This window comes from Lissotriton helveticus, chromosome 5_1 (assembly GCF_964261635.1).
Source record: "Lissotriton helveticus chromosome 5_1, aLisHel1.1, whole genome shotgun sequence".
Classification (NCBI taxonomy): domain Eukaryota; kingdom Metazoa; phylum Chordata; class Amphibia; order Caudata; family Salamandridae; genus Lissotriton; species Lissotriton helveticus.
In genome coordinates this window covers 1,016,993,696-1,017,015,094 of record NC_136065.1, presented here as the reverse complement: position 1 = coordinate 1,017,015,094, position 21,399 = coordinate 1,016,993,696, and the positions used below count along the sequence as shown (strand labels likewise).

Below are 21,399 nucleotides of genomic sequence, written 5' to 3'. Positions count from 1 at the left end.
AACACTAGGCCCATATCATCAATAGAGCGACTGAATCATGAGGCGATAAGATCTAAATATAGTTGTTTAAACTATCTACAATAATCAAGACCAGCTTGTCATTTTAGAAAGTTTATTTAAACACATCTAGGATAACTTAGGTTTTGGTATTTTATTAAGCAAGCATTAGAAATTGTCATAAAGAAAGATTTATTCAGTATTTATAAAAAGAGCATAAATCAAGAATTATTATTCATTAGCAGGAATAAGTAAAATTAAGCATTTCCAAAATCCTAACTATATCTCTGTCTCTACCCTCATCACCTAGTAATAAAGTAATTAATAAAAACTCCTGTCCTCACGTGTAAAGTCCATCAGCATAACATCGTCCTCCAGAATTTCTCGAGCGTAAGCCAACTATGTGTTCTCTGAACCTATTCTTATACCCTAAATTAAGCTGAGCTAACTATTTTTCACATTCCAGCAGACGAATTCTAGTTCTCCATTGGCTGAGCCACCTCGTACCACAGTAGACTGTGACACCTACTTCTTACATGCCCGGGCAAATTCACTAGTTCATTGTTCATTTAGAAGTCTTGGCAGTTCTTCCTTAGGCTGCTACATTTTGTAGCGAAAGCTTCCTTTCAACCTTGAGCCTGTCAGCTCTGAACTCCCGTGGCACGTTAGCAAACGTTAGCAAATTTCTCCAAAGAGTCATCTTTTTTGGCAGTTCATTCCAAAACCTTTCAAAATAAAAGCTCAGAGGCCTTTTCCATCCTTCTCAGAATTATTTTCACTTGAGCCATTTTCATCATTAGGCCTCTTTTCAAAGAGCGTCAATTTTCTGCGCCACCTCTCCTGCGCCACTTTTAAAAGTGTACTATTTTCCTGCAGCCATCTCTAAGCTTCATTTGTAAAACTATTATATAAACAAACACAAAGAATAATTAATGAAAGAAATACAGTTTGTTCTGTTGCCTCCCATCATTACTAATAATTAACCCATTAGTCTAAATTACCTAGCAGTAAAGCACAAATAAAGCAGCATTTTATATCTACCAGTCTTCATGAATCCATAAAACCTTATGTGCACCTAGAATAGTAGAAATGACATCACATAGACAAGGAAAGCAAAATAAGCACATGCCATTATTTTTAAAAACAGCTGCTATTAGTTATGACATGACAATAGACAAGATTAATTTATTATTTTCCACATACATAAGAATGCAACATAATGCACATTTATGAGCACACATGTTAGTTTCCCGCGTGTTCTGTGAAAATGCAACTTTAAACTAAATTGAATTAGCACACACATAGCACAAATTGTTAGCATTATTAATTTATTTATGGAAGTGTGACTTCACGAGTTTAAACAGATTTCTGTTTTCTATCTCGCTCCATCAACTCCCTCATCTGGTGATTAACAAATCACCACACCACCACCCAAAATTTAGCAAAAATTTTTATCTAAGATGAACATGATTCAATTTCACCTGTGTTAGTAGTTCTAAAGACTTATCTTATCAATTTATCTACAATTCTCATATTGAGTTTTAAGAAACCCCTCTAGTTCTATTTCTTTCTCTTGTGTAACATACAACTAAGCTTCAATAAATGTGTTGCAAAAACTATAACTAATAAATTGTCAGTATTATACTATGTTTGTCTTGACTAGCTGAAACTTTGCTTGTCCTATTGACCTTAAACTTCTCTTTGTTAATTTCTAAAGGAAAAGTAACCTAAATTAACCAAAGCAGAATTATTAGGAGCATATATATCAGAGACATCTTACAACAATTTTAAAATTAAGCATCTTGAGCTTGTTGAATGTATTTTCATTAAGCTTGCAAAGAAAAATAAAACAAAAATTTTAAACATTTTACCTAAATTTTCTAAAAATTTCTAACACCCCCCTTTTTCAAATTTTTTTTTTTTTTTTTTTTTTTTATACTCTTTAAACCTTCTAACAGTTTTTCTTCGACCTAATGTCACAAATTAATTTTTCAGCTAACAGAATTTCTTCGACCTTGTGTCATCTAACACATTTTCTTCAGCCTTATGCCAAAAACAGAAAACCTAAAATTTAACAGGTATGCACTTCAATCATTGTCATTTTTGTTTTCAATCTCTTTCTGACTCTCATCATTTACCTCCACTACAGGTATCACTTCTATTTTCTTTCCTGCCTCACTTTTCTTTACAGAATCTTTTTGACTTCATTTTTCATCAATCTGTTTCTTTGATCTGTATTTCAATTTGAATTTTAGGCCTTCAATTTCTTCTGGCCAGTTACTTTTTCTTAGTAACTTCTTCTTTTGCTTGGTCACATTACATTCTGTTCTCCAAGCTCCTTTTCTGAATTTTCTTATTTGAGAATCTTCATCATTCTCATCAGTATCAGTGTCAGAAATTTCAACTTCAAACTCAGGCACTTCTTTACTCGGCAGCTTCACTCCGTTAGGAACGTCATCTTTGTAGTTGGTACTTGGCAATTCATTTTCTTCTTCAATTACCTTCAACTTCCCAGTTTCAGAATTCCTGTTCCTGCTTTCAAAGCTACTTTTCTGCTTTTCAATACTCTCCTGGTCTTGAATCACAATCTGATCACATTCTTCTTCTGCTTCTTTTTCTGGCATATTTCCATCATTTTCTGAGTCTTCAGTCACAACTTTCAAGTCTTCTTCAATCAAGGCTTGTTTTCTTTTCGTGTTCTCCAGATATCGACCAACTTGTCGACCTTCAAGATCTGGATTCTCTTCAGGCTCTTCTTCAGAATCTGAATCATCAATTGTGACACTATTCTCATCAGGATTTTCAGGTGTATTTACACGAAAAGTATGGCCAGTGTCAATCCACCTCTTCAGTCTTTTGCACTTCTCTGCATTTGTCGTGACAAGACTGACTGACCTCCTTTTCTGCCACCTTGGCACTAGAGTATTTCCTTTTAGACGAACCTTTTTCCTGATCCTTTTACCTGGTAACAGATCAAATACTTGCTCTTTTTCTCTTGTTTGCACTTCAGTTTCGTCTTCATCAAACACAGAGATCATTTCATCTGATAAATTCCTGAAATTCTCTAAATTGATGCTATCATTGATAGTCATCATTCTTTTCTCTGGTATGAATGTCTGTCTCATAACCTTGTCCATCATAATATTACGTGGACTTAAATCTGTCTTTTTATCAATAGTGTTTCTCAGAAACATCAAAACAAGTGGAAGGATATCTATCCACTTTGTACCTGCAGTTGGGCACATTTTTGCATCTCTGACTTTTATAGTAATATTCTCATGCTCCTCAACATCTGAAATTTCTATTCTATCTGTACAATGTAGCAATCTGTTTTCAATATGTCCTTTGCCATCTGGTAAATTTGCAACAGTAATTTCATCATTACGTCGCATCTGAAATGTTTCAATCCATTTTGTAATCAAACAGTAAATCACAAAAATGTAGCACAGTTTTTCATGCAGTGACATCTCACAGAAATCTATTTGTAATCCAGTGAATAAATCACTCTCCTGTAATTCTGTTTCCATTCCCACAATTGTTCTCTTAATTGTGTTCACTTGTTGACAAGTCAGACACCTCTGGTAAAGAAATTCTGCAATTTGATGGTACATACTGTCCATGTCAGTAATTATGCTATTTGGTAAAACTACTCTGTCATCTCTGTGTAACCAAATCTCATCCTCATCTCGCTGTCTAAAATCTGCACTCAACCATGTGTTTCTCTCCTCATGAGTTGCTTCTTCTTGAAAATCTTTGACTACTTGCCATGTTTCAACTACTGACGTTAGTATTAGTGAACTCAAAGCATGTTCATCATTCATTTTGTATACTGTACATATCACGCCAGCAAACCTTTCTGCCAATTGAATATCATCAATCAACCTTTTAATTAAATTTTTATTTCTGAAATACGAACTTGCAGAAGTCAAAGTTTTAATCTTTTGATCAATTGTATCCTTCACTTTGATGTCTTCACTCAAAAGAACATAAATTTTATTCCAACATTCTGGAAGTGCATTTAATCCCTTTGGACTGTTTTCCTGTTCTTTATTTAATCCTGTATCTGTTTTCTCTGTCTGTTCATTAACAAAAATGTGTAATGGCAGTGAAGCCATCTCAATCTCTTGAATTATTACCTGTCGCTGTATTTGTAGCTCTTTATTTAGCTCATTTATCTCAGTTTTCTTTTCATTTGACCATAATTTTGACTCATTAGGCTGTGTTAATTCAATTAGGTCAATGTCAGACTTCTCACTTACCAGAACTGAAGTCATCTCTGTTTCTTGCTGAGTTGTAATTCCTACTAACACAATTTCAAATACAATAGAATAAACCTTTTCAGGTAATGGAATCTTTAAAACTGCGGAACTAATTTCATCCTTTCTAAGCACAGGAACTATCTCTGTTTCCATAATTTTCATGGACTCCTTTAAATCATTTGTTGAATTCACATGATCAGGAATATTAATTCCAGATGTACCAATCATTTCATCATGTTTTTCAATTACATTAATTTTAGAAGAAGTTTGAGCTGTCATTCTATCAATCTGATCTTGGACTTTTGGCGTTACATCTATCTGTTCTGGGGGTCTTCTTGTATTTCTGTTCTGATCCATATTTACAACATCGATTGTACACTGATCAATATTTTCTACTTTGACATCTTTATTATTTATTTTCGCTAATTTGGGAATCTTTAATTTACCCTCACATTTAGCAACAACCTTTTTCATTTTCTTGTACAAGGAAGACATTTTCTCTAATTAATTTGGTAAATGTACTCTTTAAATTTGCCTTGCAGCGCTTGCTGATCAATTAATTAATTAATTTTAACACTATCAGGTGTAGAATAATCTTATAATTTGGTCAATTTAATATATCTCCTAATTTACCTGTATCACTAATTATAATTAACCTGAAAAGAAAAATATCAATTTGCAAAAACAGTAGCAACGCAAAATATTTATTTATAATAATAATACCAACATATAATCACATGTGTTTTAAATGTACTTATTTTTCACTTACACACCTTCTGCAACATATACCTGTGGAAAAAAAAAACCTAATCTGTTTGCCCTAATTTAAATATAATATCTTGCTGTAAAAACCTTTAGACTCCTTCTATTAATTTATTTAAACTAATAATTTAATTTGACTTGGAAATCATAATTCACCAAATGTAATACAATGTTGCTGTTGAAGACTTTTTAACTGTTTTTACTGTTATAAATTTTATTTAATTTACAATTCAAATAGTAACCTTTTATTATTTGCCTTTTATTTACTAATTTCTAATCACCTTTACTTAATCAGGATAGCTGCTTGCTGTAATATAACTTTTCTTTTTAATATTATGGCTAATTTTAGAATCAATCAGTTATTAAAATAAGTCTCTGAGCATTACCAGCATAAGAAATGAAACACTCGATAGAAAGTAAACAATGTGCATCAGTCATTGGGATCGCCTCAACCAATCATTGCACTTCTGCTAAAACACTTAGCTAACCACAATACCCTCTGAGCCTCAACCAATCCGGTCGCGGCCTTTCTATGACGCTGCGGCGTCCCCAACCAACCAGGACACAGCTCGTCAATCAGGACACAGTTCTTCTCGAACAACAGACAAATCAACCTCAATTAAGCCAGTTCCTTTAAGCAGAAATTAAAACTCTTGAAGTGTAGCTCAATTTGTTTATTATCCCAGAGCCAGCACTCAATAGCAAGTCCAATAATGCACGAAGCTCTGACCAATCAGGTCACAGTTCGTGACAGTACACGTCACAGCCAGCTCCAGCGCTGTTCACTAATTACACACAACACAGCAGCTTTGTCAAAATGTATGTTGCTGCTGCTACAGTCTCTCTCCCCTCGCGCTTCGCTTTGGAAAGTATTTTTAAACAGCGCGCAGTCTCTGGCTATATGACACGCTTTTTCCCCTCAAATTGGAGAGCCTTGCCCAATCGGAGCGCGGCTCACAGAGCCTCACCCAATAGCTCACGAAGCCTTCCTTAACCAAGCCTAAACAACCTCGAGGCTCACGAAGCCTCAACCAATGAGGTCGCGGCCTTTGTGTGACGCTACGCGTCAACAACCAATAGGTGCACAACCTCCTTAAGCTGCACCGGGAACCAGGGGTGTGCGCGTCACCAACCAATGGGTGCGCGACTTTGCTATGACACGACGGGACCTCATCCAATGGGAGCGCGGCGGCTGACGCAAGCAGCCGCTGCAGCTGGCAGCTCTCCCTCCTCTCCCTCGTTCCTTGGCAGTCCCCCCCCTCCTTCACTAAATTACTCGGCGAGAAACAATTTATCAGCATGAACAGCCAGGCACATCATTTAGGGGCTCATTTATTTACGAAGCCTTACCAAGAGAGCACAAATAGCAGAAAGCTCGTAGGGATGAGTGTTAAGCCTTCTAAAATAGCGCAATTTACAATAGAAAGAAAAATCAAACGGGGAACACTTTTGAAATAATTTTTTAATAATAATCGCACCTCAACCAAAATGATCGCTTCTTTGGTCAGACACTCCAGACCATGTATTATTAAATGGGAGAGCCTTGCCCAATCAGAGCGGGGCTCACGGAGCCTCGCCCAATAGGAGCGCGGCTCTTTTATGACGCGTCGGCCTCTGGACCAATGGGTGCACGGTAGCTGACGTAGGGAGCTGCTGTAGACAGCTCTCTCTCGTACTCGCGCTTTAACAGCCCCCCTCCTTCACAAAATGCATTTTAACAAAGCGCGCTATGCTCTTCTCTTAATATTAGTGTTTGGGAAGAATTATAATTAAATTAAAACGGGCATTTATTTCGAGGACGTTTATTTAAACAAAATCTTTTAGCAGAAGGCACTCCAGACTCTTTAATTAATTGGAGTGATAATTTATTATGACGCTTTGGGTGCTTGACAGCTATTTTTATTCTTTAAGCCTTGCACTTACTACACGCATCAGTTTTTAATTTAGCAGCATTATTAAAACGAAGGGAACAAAAGTGAAGGCTTAGCCAATTACAGCATAACAACGCCTCAACCAATCAGAGAGCAGCTTTTCATTAACAATGCTGACGCTCTAGCCAATCCGAGCGCGGCAATTCTGACGTAGGCAGCTGCTGCAGCTTCAGTCTCTCCCCACACGGTCTCACTCTTAAAACAGCCCCTCCCTTACAATTTTCGATCGGGGCACTTTTCAATGGTTTTAAACTACGGAGAACAATTTATTATTATAATTAAAGCGAGGAATGTTTATAAAATTAATACTGATCACCTTTTACTTACTTAAAATTGTTTAACAATGTGGAATACCTTAATTATAGCCTAATTAACACAGAACATTCTAAAATGCTCCTGAATGTTTTAAAATAGCACAGTTCACCTTTTTATACTTTTCAACTATGCTGAACACTTTTGAATTGAATTTTTATTAGCGTGCAGAGCTTTTAAATGTATTTAAACACTGCACAACATCATAAAAAGTCTTAGAATGGTACAGACTTTATCCTGAACTTTCCTAAGTACCTTAGAATTACTTTTGGTACATTTTAGTGAATACATAAAACGAAACTCATCTGTCTGTTTCTCTAATTAGGATAGTTTACATACATTCAAGTATCCACACTTCGGAATAGTCGGCGCTATTCTCACTAAGGATAATTTTCAATTGCCAGTAGAGCAACTCTTACCCTACCCTTCTAACACGTAAAATATGAACTCATTTTCCTCTGAACGCACCGCGAAGTGACAGTTCGAAAGTTCCACTTGAACATACCTTACAAAACAATCACGCACTTTCACACTGAAAAATCCCTAACTTCAAACACACATGAAATCCGTACAGGACTCTCACCTGTTTATAGAAATCATGCACCGTTAGCAAAATAACACCGTTATCCGTACAGGACTCTCACCTGTTTATAGATATAAAACATGTACCCTTACAGGACTCTAACCTGTTTATAGGTAATCATGCACCGACATTACCCTACCCTTCACTCAAGCTCGAATATAACTAATACTCTTATCACAGTGAGTTTTATGGAAGGCGCTTTGTCCCTATTCTCATGCTGCTCTAATTTCTTAGAAAACCCTCACTATACAACATTCACACCTAGCCCTAAAACTGTGTTGCACGGCGACAACACTGTATTGCACGGCGACAATACCTCTGGTACACGGCGATACCAACAGTGATACTCGGCGATATCACAGAAACAGATCAGATATTCTGCATGACTACCTTCTCATCACACAGTTTTTGTACCGGTACACACATAGCACAAAATAAACAAACTCAACATGTGTTAAAACGTAATCCTATGATTTTACCAACATATATGTATCATGCATGTAACATGTATGTCAAAAACAACATATATAAACCGTCCGATGGCTACCATGTTTCAATGGTTTAAAAATAGCGCGCAGTGCAGATGCAGAATGGTGTTGACCTGCAGCAACAGCTACAGATGCAACAGGGGTTAAACGAGTTAAACATTCAGCGACAGCAACAGCAACAGGTGAATAACCGTCAGGATCAATTGCCACAACCACCATTTCCAAATTGTGGGGGAGTTCAAAAATATAATTCAAGTGTGGGATTTCGGGGAAATGAACAGGTAATAAAACCGCAAAAACAGCAAAAGCAACAAAGGGTGCAAATGCAAAATGCTTCACAACAATTTTTGTTAACAGAAAGCCAAGACAGTGACTCTGATGATTATTGCTGACGGTGCCCGGGAGAGGAGGAAGAGTGCGTTGTTGGAGCCACTCTTGAGGTTGACCAGTCTGGTCCATTTGTAAACGGGAAAGTTAACGATGTAGACATCACTTTTCTAGTGGACACTGGTGCTACCCGTTCTACCCATCAGTGCTTTCCACCCTTTGGCGTGTACCCTTATGTATAGTCTCTCCTTCTTCACTGTATTTCCGAAAAAGACTGCAAGACTTCCGTTGCCATCCAAACAAGCATGAGAGAGACATGGTAAAAAAATTCGAATATTTTCACACTCTAAAACACTAGACAAAACATTCCCTCCACTATCACACCCTCCTACCTTTTACTCAGTAACAACAAATCTAAAGTTGGTGTTACAGAGTCTCTTCTAAACTTTAGTCCCAGAATTGAAGGTTAAGAAAAGCCACAGTCTAACTATTACTATGTGCACTGTCTTAGATCTTTTTCATTTCACTGTTTATTGTACCGGGTATACATTTCAAAATGATTGTACTTGTACACTTTTTTGAAACCCTCAAAGTAGGAACATTGACTCCCAGAATGAGATCTTCAGGATGCCAACTTTCATGTTCCCATTTATTTCCCTACTGTAGGTTCCTTTAATTCGTAGTAGTATTAGCATTTAGCTCGACTCTTTGAGCTTCACATTAGGTTTCAGAGTTTTTGTCAGTGTCATAAGAGAAGTGTCTTCTTAAGAAGTATTTAATGTATGCCTAGCTGATCTTGGATTAATTGGAGGCTATGCTAGACAATCTATTTGGATCAGTTGCTAAATGTGAAGAAAGAGAAGCATGTTGGTAGTTGCGATTTTCAAGCGATCTCATTTGCAGGGAATTGGTAACAGACTGTTTGAATATAGTGAGCGTGGAAGGGGGCGTGGCTTGGACGCCGATGGCGGAGGTCGCCTAGCGTCTCGGCTCTGCGGCCGGACTCCCATTAATCCTGACACAGAGGGGTTTCCCGTATTTCTATTACCCCCCCTGGACACTCTTGTTGACCCGCTTGACCACCTACGCTCGCGGTGGCCCGAGGAGACCCAGGGGCGGAGGGCGACGCCGAAGAACGGAGGCAGCGAGGAGGAGCCCAAGATGGCGCCGACACCGCACTGAGGACGGCCGAGACCCCGATCTGTGCGGCAGCCCTGCAGAACCGAGTGTCTCTTCCCCCTGTTGGGACGTCTGCCTGTGCCCGATTTCTGGAGGATCCCATGCCGGGACCCTGAAGCGGTGACCGGCTATACGGTAGAGGTGCGGGGGAGGGGCGGCGTGACCCGATCGCTGCCTGGTGTGCGCCGAGGCGGGAGCCGACGGCGGTGACCGGGGCGCTTGCCTCGGGGATCCCTGAGTGGCGCTGAGGAACCGGCGGGGGACGTTGTGGGACGCCCCTGGGCCCCCCGACCATGGCGACTCTGCTCCAATTGAGCCCCGTGATAGGGCACTAAGAGGCGGCCGACGGGGGAAAAGTGGTTACTGAGGAGAGCCCTCTGGTGAGCTCACCCTCCGCGCCAGGGGGAAGGGAGAAGCGTGAGGAACACTACGGCGACCTGCTGGCCCAGAGGAGGCGCCGGGGGACACACCCTGGGGATCAGACACTGACCTCTGCCCGCATAAAGAGGAAGCCTCCGCCGGGCCCGGCATGAGGACTGGAATACTGCGGACCGACGGGGACCTCAGGAGTGGCTGAGGTCCAGTGAAACGACCCTGGAGCACTGCGGAGGGCGCGTTACTCCTGCGGCCTGCATCAACCTCACCTGCGACAGGGGGCACGAGCTTCCGCAACGGAGGGTGACAGTGTAAGGCCCCTATTGACATCCCAGGGGCCTGATCCGGTCCAACGGTGGGCGGCCGCCCGGAACACCACCTACCGGCCTACTGAACTGAAGGGTGACCACTGGAGGCAGCAACGAGACGAGCGACCACGGTACGGCCTTGATCGGCCCGCTTAGGATACACTTGGCCAACAGGCACCTATTGCCATGGGAAAACCGAGAGGCCCGAAGGGGGGCGCCCAGACGGCGTCGGACGCAGAACCGCCGGACAACGAGGAACGATCGCACGCAGAAAATTCAGGGAGCCCCCATATTCAGGCACAACTGGACAAAATCCTATTGGCAATCACAGAAACCAGATCAGCCCTACGGGAAGATATTGCGCAGGTGGCGACAGGATTGGGTCTGCTACGTGCAGATCATGGCAAGCTATCTGACCGAGTGAAAGAAGTTATGGGATCGATGAAACACTTGGAACCGGCACAAAAAGTCCTGGATGCCACGATGAAGGACGCCCTGACCCGCATAGCAGCACTGGAGAAGCGTGCGGAGGATGCGGAAGGGAGAAACAGAAGAAATAACATTCGCGTAGTTGGCCTTCCCGAAAAAATTGAAGGAGGGGACATGGTGGTGTACCTAGAACATTGGCTACGGACAACGGTGGTGCAGGAGGGGCTGTCCCCCTTCTACACATTGGAGAGGGCGCACAGAGTGCCGGCCAGGCCCCCCCTTCAGGGCGGGCCTCCCCGCCCGGTGGTGGCGCGGCTGCTCCATTTCCGAGACAGAGACCTTATACTCCAAGCTGCCAGACAGAAAGGTCCTTATCAGGTGGACAACAGCCGAGTAAACATCTTTCCGGACTATACCTATGACACGCAAAGGCGTCGATCATCATTTCTGGCCATCAAGCGGGAACTACGAGCAGAAGGCATCCAGTACTCCCTGTTGTTTCCGGCGCGACTTCGTATCATCGTGGATGGCTCCACCAAGTTCTTCGACACCCCAGACGAGGTGTGTGGTTGGCTGGAACTGTACAGAGCGGGCAAAGATGGCTTCGGAACTTCCTCTCAAGCCACGTTGGAGGATGCGTTACAGAGGAGGCCTAAAAGATTCAGACACCGAAGAGGCAGAACTACTAGACCGTCCACGGTGGAGACTGCAGCAGAACGACGTGGTGCGTTGGAGATGGTTTCTAACTTATCTGGCCCTTCGATGGAACATCGGGCAGCTCATTCTGAACCGGGGGAGAGTGGTGGCCAATCGGACACAGAAGGCTCCGAGACGGACACCGTGCGACTTCCGGCGGTTACCCCCGAGACAGCTGAAGGACTGCTGGATGAACAATGATAATATGGGGTGAGGAGGTTCTGGTCGGGGAAATGAGGGGAGAGAGGGGGTTGCGTGGGAGTCGAGGGACACAGGAGGGTAAATGTTTCGTTCACTGGTTGCGAGGGGGGGTTGCTGGGACTTCCTTCTACATATTCTATTATTGTTGGGTTCGGCCGCGCCGTGGCCTGCAGAGGGATCCCGCGTCGACGCTCGGTCCCCCACATTGCCCTTAAGGCACGCCTACGGTGGCTACCGGTAGGATAGAGGGAAGGGAGGTTTTGGAACCTGCAGTTTGGATGGGGACTAGATGGTACTATTTAGAACCTGTTCTGGGGGGGTTGGACGGGGGTTCATGGTTACAAGTTGAGTTACAGTTGTTAAGGGGGGGACTCGTCATCGATGTGGAGGTTGTTGGGCAATTTCCCATGGCCGTGTTGTGCTTGGAGAGACTGGTGAAAGCGTTGTGGGATAATGGCTGACCTCTCGAATTTGAAATGCGTCACCTGGAATGTGCGGGGCCTGCGCACCATGTCCAGACGCCATAAGGTCCATGCTTATTTGAAGCGTAGAGGGGTGCAGATCGCTTTGCTACAAGAAACGCATCTCAATAAATCTGAGGGGCTTGCGCTGCAGCGTAGATGGCGGGGACAGATATACTGCACCACATACTCAGCTTATGCGAGGGGCGCGCTGATCTGGATAAAGGCGGGAGTACCCCTGCAGGTGGATAGCCACACTATAGATCCAGAGGGGAGATATGTCGCGTTAACAGGGAAGCTTGGGGGCAGAGATTTGAGCATCTGCTGCATTTATGCGCCCAACACGGACCAGCTCGCCTTTCTCAATTCACTGTCGGGTTCTTTGGCTCGTTACCTGTCGGGACCCATCCTGTTGGGTGGGGACTTTAACTCGGTGCTCGACGTTGACTTGGACAGATCTCATCCTCCCCTCCCGGACTCCCCGGCGCACAGAACGGCGAAGGGTAGACTGTCCTGGCAGACTAGGTGGGGTCTAACGGATATCTGGCGAGCGCATAACCCGCTTACTCGGGATTACTCACACTTTTCAGGTATGCACGAGTTACATGTGAGGTTGGACAGCTTCCTGGGATCTGCGGAGGTGGCCACTACGGCGGTACGATCCGAATATTTAGCGAGAACGATCTCTGACCACAATCCGCTATTGCTGGGCCTTAAATGGCTCCAGGGGGCCCCTTGTGTACCTACCTGGAAACTGCGGCCAGAGCTGCTGGAGGATCAGGTGTTTCGCGGGGACTTGGAGAATAGGATAACAAGTTACTTTACGATAAACGAGGGTACGACGACGGAGCGGGCCACGGAATGGGACGCCTTTAAGGTAGTGGTGAGGGGCTATTGTATAACACAAAGGGTCGGAGTGCGCCGCGTGCTCCTGGAAGACCTGACTAGAGCTGATCAGGTCCTTCGTGACCTGGAACTCTCCCGACCGGGTCGCCCAGAGCTTCAACAGCGGGTCCTGGCGGCTAAGGAGGCGGTGGCGGTGGAGGTTGAGCGGCTACGTAGCTACGACTATAAGACTTACCTATCTAGATCATTAGCGGAAAGCGACAAATCTAGTGCGTTGTTGGCTTGGCTTGCTAACCCTACCAGACGCTCCTCACCCATCGTGGCGATGAGGACTGGCGAGAACAGGGAGGTTTATACTCCGCCTGAAATCCTCCACTGCTTCTGGTACTACTACAAGCAGTTGTATCGTAGTCGACTGCAGCCGGATGCCTCCCCGACGGATGCCTTCCTGAGGGTCCTGCCTATCCCCGCGCTGGATTCGGAACAGGCGAAGGCCCTGGGTCGCGATGTGGAACTGGGTGAGATCAAAGGCGCGATCAAAAGAATGGCGCGTAACAAAACGCCGGGCCTGGATGGCCTACCTGTGGAATTTTATTCCGCATACTCAGATATATTGGCCCCCAAGCTCCTGCAGGTTTACAAGGAAGCGAAATCTTTGGGACGATTGCCGAGCTCGATGCGGGAAGCACTGGTGATACCTCTCCTTAAGCCGGGACGCGAGGGAACGGACCCGGCCTCTTATAGGCCACTCTCAATGCTCACGGTCGACTACAAGATCCTGAGCAGCATATTAGCTGAGCGGTTACTTGAACATATGGGCTCCCTGGTGCACGCCGACCAGGCGGGCTTCATCCCCAAACGTAACACGACAATGAACATTCGAAAATTATTCAGACTACTGGAGGCGGGGCACGAGGATGCTCCCGATCCTATGATTCTTTCGATAGACCTGGAAAAGGCCTTCGACAGCCTGGAATGGGTCTACCTCCACAAGGTCCTCGAGAGATTTGGGCTGGGAGAGGGATACCTGCAATGGACCAGAGTGTTGTACGCCTCGGCGGTGGCCAGAGTGAAATCGGGCCCGCTGGTGTCTCAGCAATACCCAGTACAGAGGGGCACGAGACAAGGTTGCTCGTTGTCCCCATTGTTATTTGCCCTAGCGGTGGAACCGCTGGCTATCTCAATCCGTACAGGTGCCCACTATAGGGGTCTACAATCTCCGTTGGGCCCCCAGTATATTTCCCTGTATGCTGATGACCTGCTGCTCTTCCTCGAGGACGCTGATGCGGCCCTGACGGGAGCGGACTCGGTGCTCACGTCTTTTGGGGAGTTGTCGGGACTTCAGGTGAATTGGGCTAAGACCTGCCTGTTTCCGGTACGCCATGGTGGCCTCCAACCGGACATGCATAGAGAAATTAGATGGGAACCGACCTGTTTTAAGTACCTGGGGGTACATGTTTATCACCGCCCGGCTGACATACTAGAGGGTAATATCTCCAGGGGCATTCGAGCACTCAAGGGTAGCATGTCCTTTTGGTCTACCCTACCCCTATCGGTGGCGGGGCGTGTAGCACTATTAAAGATGGTGGCACTACCCCGATTGCTGTACTTCTTTCGAACGCTCCCGGTATGGATCCCCAGGTCTATTTTTAAGAACCTTGACTCCATAATCGTGTCATTCTTATGGGGCACAGGCCGACGTAGGGTGGCGCTCCAGACCTTGCTGAGACCTAGAGCGGAAGGAGGTTGGGCGGCCCCGGACTTTGAGACATACTATTTAGCAGCCCAGTTGCAGTTTTACACCCAAGAAGTCGCTCGTGAGTTCCGCGGCCCGGAGGAACTGCGGGGCAGTGGCACACCAAGACATGTTTTATCGTACATTGCGCTGCAACAGACACTAGAGTTGAAACACCTCACTCAGGAAGACCGCACCATACGTTCCTGCTGGAACCGAGTACATCGCAAACTAGGCGGATCGCAGCCTTATGCCCCGGAGATCCCGCTGGGAATGCTCACCGCACTGCCCCACGGCGGAGACTGGTCCCGTCTCAGTGTTTGGGAAGACATGGGGTTACAGACGGTAGGCGACCTTTACGAGGATGGGGGGCTGCTGCCCTTCCAGGCCCTTTTGGACCGCTACGACATCCCTAGGGGCGATTTCCTGATCCACGCCGCAATCACGAGAGCGATTCAGGCTCACTGGAAGACTGGCCACGAGGAGCCGCAGTTGTCAACGGCATGCCAATATGTCATGATGTCTGCGGGGACTGTGAAGGCGGTGTCCTGCCTCTACTCCAGATTGGTGGAGGGGAGATTGACCCCCTTGGCGGCCCTCAAAGCCAAATGGGAGACGGACATAGGTAGAGAAATTCCGGAGACCACGTGGTCCCAGCTGCTGCAGAGAGCCTGGAAGGGACGAGGAACGCACGCTTCCAGTTGGTCCACTTCTATATGTTGCATAGAGCCTATCTGACTCCGGTGAAGCTGCAGCAATACTTTGGTCTGGAGACGGCAGCCTGCCCTAGGTGTGGGGCACCCGGGGCGGACCTCATGCACATGTTGTGGTCCTGCTCTGTGCTGACTTCCTATTGGGCGATCGTAGGAGACACACTGACCGCGGCGACTGGTAGATCATTACAGATGGACGCAGCTGTGGGGATCTTACACTGGTTTCCGCATACACCTAAAACTAAAATTACCAGTAAATTCATCGATTTGGGATTACTGTTAGCTAAACGGGAAATTACCAGACACTGGAAGGCGCGAGCTGGTCCGTCGGACACTAAATGGCGCAATGAGCTGCTTAAATGGGCAGGGAGTGAAAGCACGCTGCGATTCCAGCAGGCAAAGCGAAGACAGGATGAACGGGCGCTGGAGACGGCTCAGGCTTGGGAAACGATAGTGCAGGCCCTGCGCGATCATAGCATTCATACTGACACGGACAGCACGGAAGGAGAAGGCCTGGATCCCACAGACGCGACGTAATAGCATAGCACGACGCCACCAAGGCAGTCTCACGACCTATTTAACAGATGAGGAACATACAAAAGTTGATCTACCGATGACGAGTGGGGTGGTGGGTGGGAGATGGAGGAGGCCGGGTGATTTTGTTTTTCTAAGGCACCGGGACAATGAATAGTGATGAACAACACTGTCTTCCTCTGGAGGGTAGAGTAAGCGGAGGGAGGGAGGGGGATAGGTTTGGGGTAGTTGGATAAAAGCAGATGGGACTAACTGTATTGTCTGCAATATACTATGTGCATAGAGTGGTATACGATACCAGAAAATGGCGTACGCCGCCCGACCTCCGGGTTGTGGGCTGAATGGCCGTGTATAATGATTATATGGTTCCCACCCACACTAGATTGCATAATGAAGCAGATGCCAACGTTGTACTTAGAATCACTTCCTGCAATAAAAATATATTTACCAAAAAAAATAAAAAATAGTGAGCGTGGAAAACAAGCCCTATTTCCCTTACTGCTTAGCTAGCTGCTCTGTTATCAAATCTGAGCTTGATTGCCATTTGTCTAAACATTGTAGTGATGACCTCAGCCTTCTGATGAAGAGGTGCCAATTAACCAAGCAGCAAGAGGTCAATTTCCTGGAGCTTCGTAAGCCAAGTGCTACTTTCCTGATTGGAACTTCAATAAAAAGACACTTTTGCTTACGCCCTTTAGCAAAACAGGCATTGGAGCTCACCAATGTAAGGCCTATTTCATGGCTATAGTGGTTTGCAAAAGTTCCAGAGAGAAGTTCTATCTGCTCCATCAAAAACTAAGAAGAAAATTGGCATGTTGATGGCTTCCTTTACTTAATTTCTTCTATAGTAAAGCCAGATCCGAACTGACATTTGAATATTCAGCTGAATGCCATGGCTTATAAATCGTGTGTGTCCATTCATCTGGTGATGTTATGACCTTAACATTTAGGACTGGCTTTGTTGTAGCAGGTATATACTTCAAAGATCTTAATGTACCTTTTACTGTTATTCACATGTCTTGTTTAAGATCAGTCATTTCGGGTGAAGATCTGTGTGGCTGGAGAGCGAGCATGGGCCTGTACTTGGAGGCAGAAAAGGTAACTTATAAGGCCAGAGTCCCGAATAAGTTCAAGAAAATCTGGACGTCGTGGTTGACATACTATGTACTTGAGACAGGGGAGGAGGTGAAGAATCACTAAGCCCTTACCTAGAGATAGGAACGAGGTGGGGTTAGGGGAAGGTCACTCCTGGTTCTGTTTTCAAAAACCTAAAAACTTAAGAACAAGACTTGAAAAAATATGAAACCTGAATGTTGTTGTTCACTGCATATGGCGATGTGAGAGATATACTTGAAATATCTCATGCGAATCTCATGAATATTTTAAAGATTAGTCACCAGTACTTGTTAACGCGAAGTAAAAGATTTGTAAGATATGTATCCCAACTGATGTTATGTTAATAAACAGTTAAAAAAAAAATCTGAGGCTATGCCCTTTGAAAATCATTTGTCGTAACAAAAATCAGACAATATCTGTCTTTGGAAGGTGCTTGGCAGAATAAGAGATTTCTGTCAGTTCCAAAAGTGGCTATAAGCATATTAACCATCTACTCCAAGCATAGCAGCAGAAATTTACAGACATTACTCACTTAATATCCCAGTGTATTCTGGTGGTATACCCTGCACAGAACTACCTCTCCGTCTGTAACCTAAGACCCATACTGGTGGTGCTAAGGCTTCTTTGTTAACCTGTCAAACACTCTAATTGATCTTCTTTGCAGAACCTGGGCTACTCCTTCAGCCCTCTGCAGGTAAGGTTATCTGATGATTCTATGTTAATAGGAGGCCATTGCTAGAAACTACTAACTGGAAGTGTCACTTTAATTAAACCCAGTGTCAAGAACAAGAGTACAATGATTCATTAAATAAAAGCTTTGATGTGAAATGTAGTATCCAACCTGCTTAGACTCATCTAGTATTCGTCTCTGCTAGCATCGTGTTGGATGCTAATTAAAGGTATGAGACGCAATTTGATCAAATTATGCTGACTAATATTTTCACCTTTGCTGAATTCTGGGTACCATTCTTAAACCTTCCTCCTATAAATCATTTCTCCAAACCCTCCATGTGTATGACCAGGAGGACTAACAGCTGTATTAAGAAGTTACTCATACATGAGAATGGCTCTTTTGTTAGCCTTTTAACCCCTCCATCATATGGCCTTCATCCCAACCACTCTCCACCTCTTTATTTTCAAACCTGACCATATATATTTCAAATGTATGGTGGACAGGTAAGGTAGACTGAGGACAGATGGTCTATGTGTAGCCAAAGTGTGGAGTTTGAGAGGGAGCAGCTGCTCAGTCTCCAGTTTCTACCCTCTTGAGGGACACTGCAAATGTTCTGACATCTCCATCATTTAATTAAATGGGCTTAATGTCACCAGAATTACTGCACTGAGTAACTTATTCTTCTAAGTTGATTTAGTGCTTTATTTAGAAAATTCGAAGTGAGAAATACTCTTAACACGAGATCCATTGTTACAGGTAAGCAATGAGTTCCTAAAAAGCTAGAACATTTTCATGAAATACAGATTTATCATTGCATACTATTTTTGCAGGTGAAAGCTGCTTTGTGGGCCCTCCAAGGTGGCACTTCCGTTGTAATTGCAAATGGTACCCATCCTAAGATCTCTGGGCATGTCATCACAGACATTGTTGAAGGAAAGAAAGTTGGCACTTTCTTCTCTGAGGTAAAACCTGCAGGTAAGTTGAAGTCTTTCCCTATAGGCATTCTGTTTGAAGGTCCAGATGAACCAGCATGAGAGAGCACATACTCTGTTAGTAATAACTAGAATATTTTGGGACTGTAGCTCTATTTCTAATGATGTCACTGCTTAGTGCAGTAGTTTGTTCATTTAAATACTGGAACCAAACTGTAAAAACTTAAAATGTCTCCTAAAAGGCTGTAGTAGCAAATGTTAGGAATTGCAAAATAAATCTGACTGCTACGATACATGTAATCTAAGAACATTACCTGTAAAAGACTACAGTATTTCAATGGGTATCTCTAAAGGTATAAGATGTAAATGGTGCCTTTAGGCCTCTGCTCTCAGTCTCTATACTATTAGTAAATTATCCAGTCGTTAAACAGCCAACCAATGTGGGTGGATTTATTGTTAAAAGTGACCCTCTTTGCGGACTTATGGCATGACCCTCGCAGGACAGAAGCCATGCCCCAGAATGTCTGTTTCACAGCAAACAAATAACATATGTGCAGCCTAGCCTTACAAGGGCCTTACTTGTCTGCCTTCTTCTGATACGTCACTCTCTTTGTTCCATTCCAGGACAATAATTTATTTTGCTTTGCTGTACTTGGTTTCCACAATTGCTGCTTGAGCATTATTGTTTTCATGCATCCGGGCCTTACTGTGCCTTGTGTAGGTACATCAACGGACACTATCTTTGGTAGCCCTAATTTAAAAAAAAATCATTTTTTAGGATTTTCCAGCATTGAGAGCACAGAAGTGCGTATACATTAGTCGAGTATGCCTCTGTTTTCCTAGAATCTCCATTCACGTCATAATAATTTGTCCTGACATTCAGGAAGGGATTACTGCATTTCTGAGGCTCCTGTCTCTGGCTCCACATGTACTGAGTGAACACAGTGGTGCATCACACATACAACAGTAGAGCCCATTTTGAGACCCTCTTTGGGGTAGATGTCCATGGCGGTAGCCTGGGAATTCCGGGCTGCTCCCTGAGGTCTTTACTAGGCCAGAGAATACCCAAATCCGCTCTCCAATCTCTTCTGTCAAACATTTTCAGGAATCCCATGGGAAAGTGTGGTTAGTGCAGGCCTGGAAAAACCATACACATGTTACAAGACCTGCAGGTCTAGTAACTTGAATAATCTATTCGACCGCACAGTAATGTGCTTGACCCATAAACTGGTCTCAAATTGTGTGATTGTATGCAAATATTTTATTTTCTTCGTTATCACATATGAGAGCACCTTCAAATATGTGAGGGCAACATTTCTGCTGTGGACCAATAAACCTCTAAACGTTTGCTCCATGTAGAACAAGAATTAAGCCCTCATATAGGGTACACATGACCCTTCACATGCCTCATAGTTCACTAATAGCATTGTCATCAAGGCTGGGGCAGGAATATTTCTCAGTTCATGTTTAAAAGCTTCCTTTTAATGAATATATTGCTAAAGCGTGATGTGGTAATTCACTGTTATATACAGACAGCACATTATGCATTAGAATGGCCAGAGACGTCCCTATTAACATCCAGTTTTACCGAATAACTATGTAGCACATAAACAATTTGGAAATTGGGTGCCAGCAAAATATTGACCTCTGTTTCTGAATGCAGAGCAAATGTGACCAGATAAAACAAGATTTAGAGGCCTCTTTATTGCTCATTCATATTGTGAGTGAACATAACACATTATTTGTCAGCTCTCCAGTAGGCCCTAAACAAATGCTCGCCCTGATGAAAACTGACTCGCCATAGCGAGTGGGCGAGTAGTATTCTCGAGACCTGTACTGGTCTCAAATTGTAACAATTAGAGCTTTTAATCTCTGGTGTCTTGGGGGTTGTCTTACTGCTGAAACCAAGACTAGGTACCATGTACATCCCTTTAGCACTTGGCCATCATGGTGATGAGGTTGAGTAGTCAAGCTTACCCAGGGAGGTGCTGTGGGGTTAGAGCCTCAGAACTCAGTGAATCATAAAACAACTGTTAATAACTCCTTGCCCAGTCAGTGTTTTTATTTGAGAAATAAAATGGCCTTCAATTACACCATACAGCTAAACAATACACAGGGAGCTGTAGAGGGTGACAACATTAACACTGTTGCAGGAAGGATTGTGGTGTGGGTGGACTAGTCACCTCTAGTTTTAGTCTATTGTCCAGTTCTTACAAGTGTTAACACACAATCATTGCCTTATACATTTAGGCTATTGCAAGGCTGAGTAGTACAATTTCCTCTTTCTTTTCCCCAACTAGTGATCTGTCAGTGTTAAGGTGGGTAAGATATGGATGTTTTTACACTGACAAAGTTACTGTGTTCACACAACCTTGTTTCCACCCAGTACCTTGACCAAATGAGATGTACCTGGAAGGCTGAGAGTGGGTGCCGCTCCCACTTGTGTGTGCCCATAGGCTTTGGGGAACTGCAGCTCTCATTTACCCATGCTCCTTTGACCTTCATGTCAAATTCTGTGTTGGGGTGGTGCGCAGGCACACAT

General features: G+C 44.1%; 1 protein-coding gene across 4 annotated transcripts in view; it reads left to right on the top strand.

Moving 5' to 3' along the window:
- Window positions 1-21,399, top strand: part of ALDH18A1 (aldehyde dehydrogenase 18 family member A1) — a 387,760-nt gene that overhangs the window by 228,398 nt on the left and 137,963 nt on the right. For all 4 annotated transcript variants that reach the window (XM_078643525.1, XM_078643523.1, XM_078643524.1 and 1 more), the window contains one exon: window positions 18,756-18,900. In XM_078643525.1, the coding sequence (XP_078499651.1) occupies window positions 18,756-18,900 (145 nt within the window). The remainder of the gene's footprint in view (window positions 1-18,755; window positions 18,901-21,399) is intronic.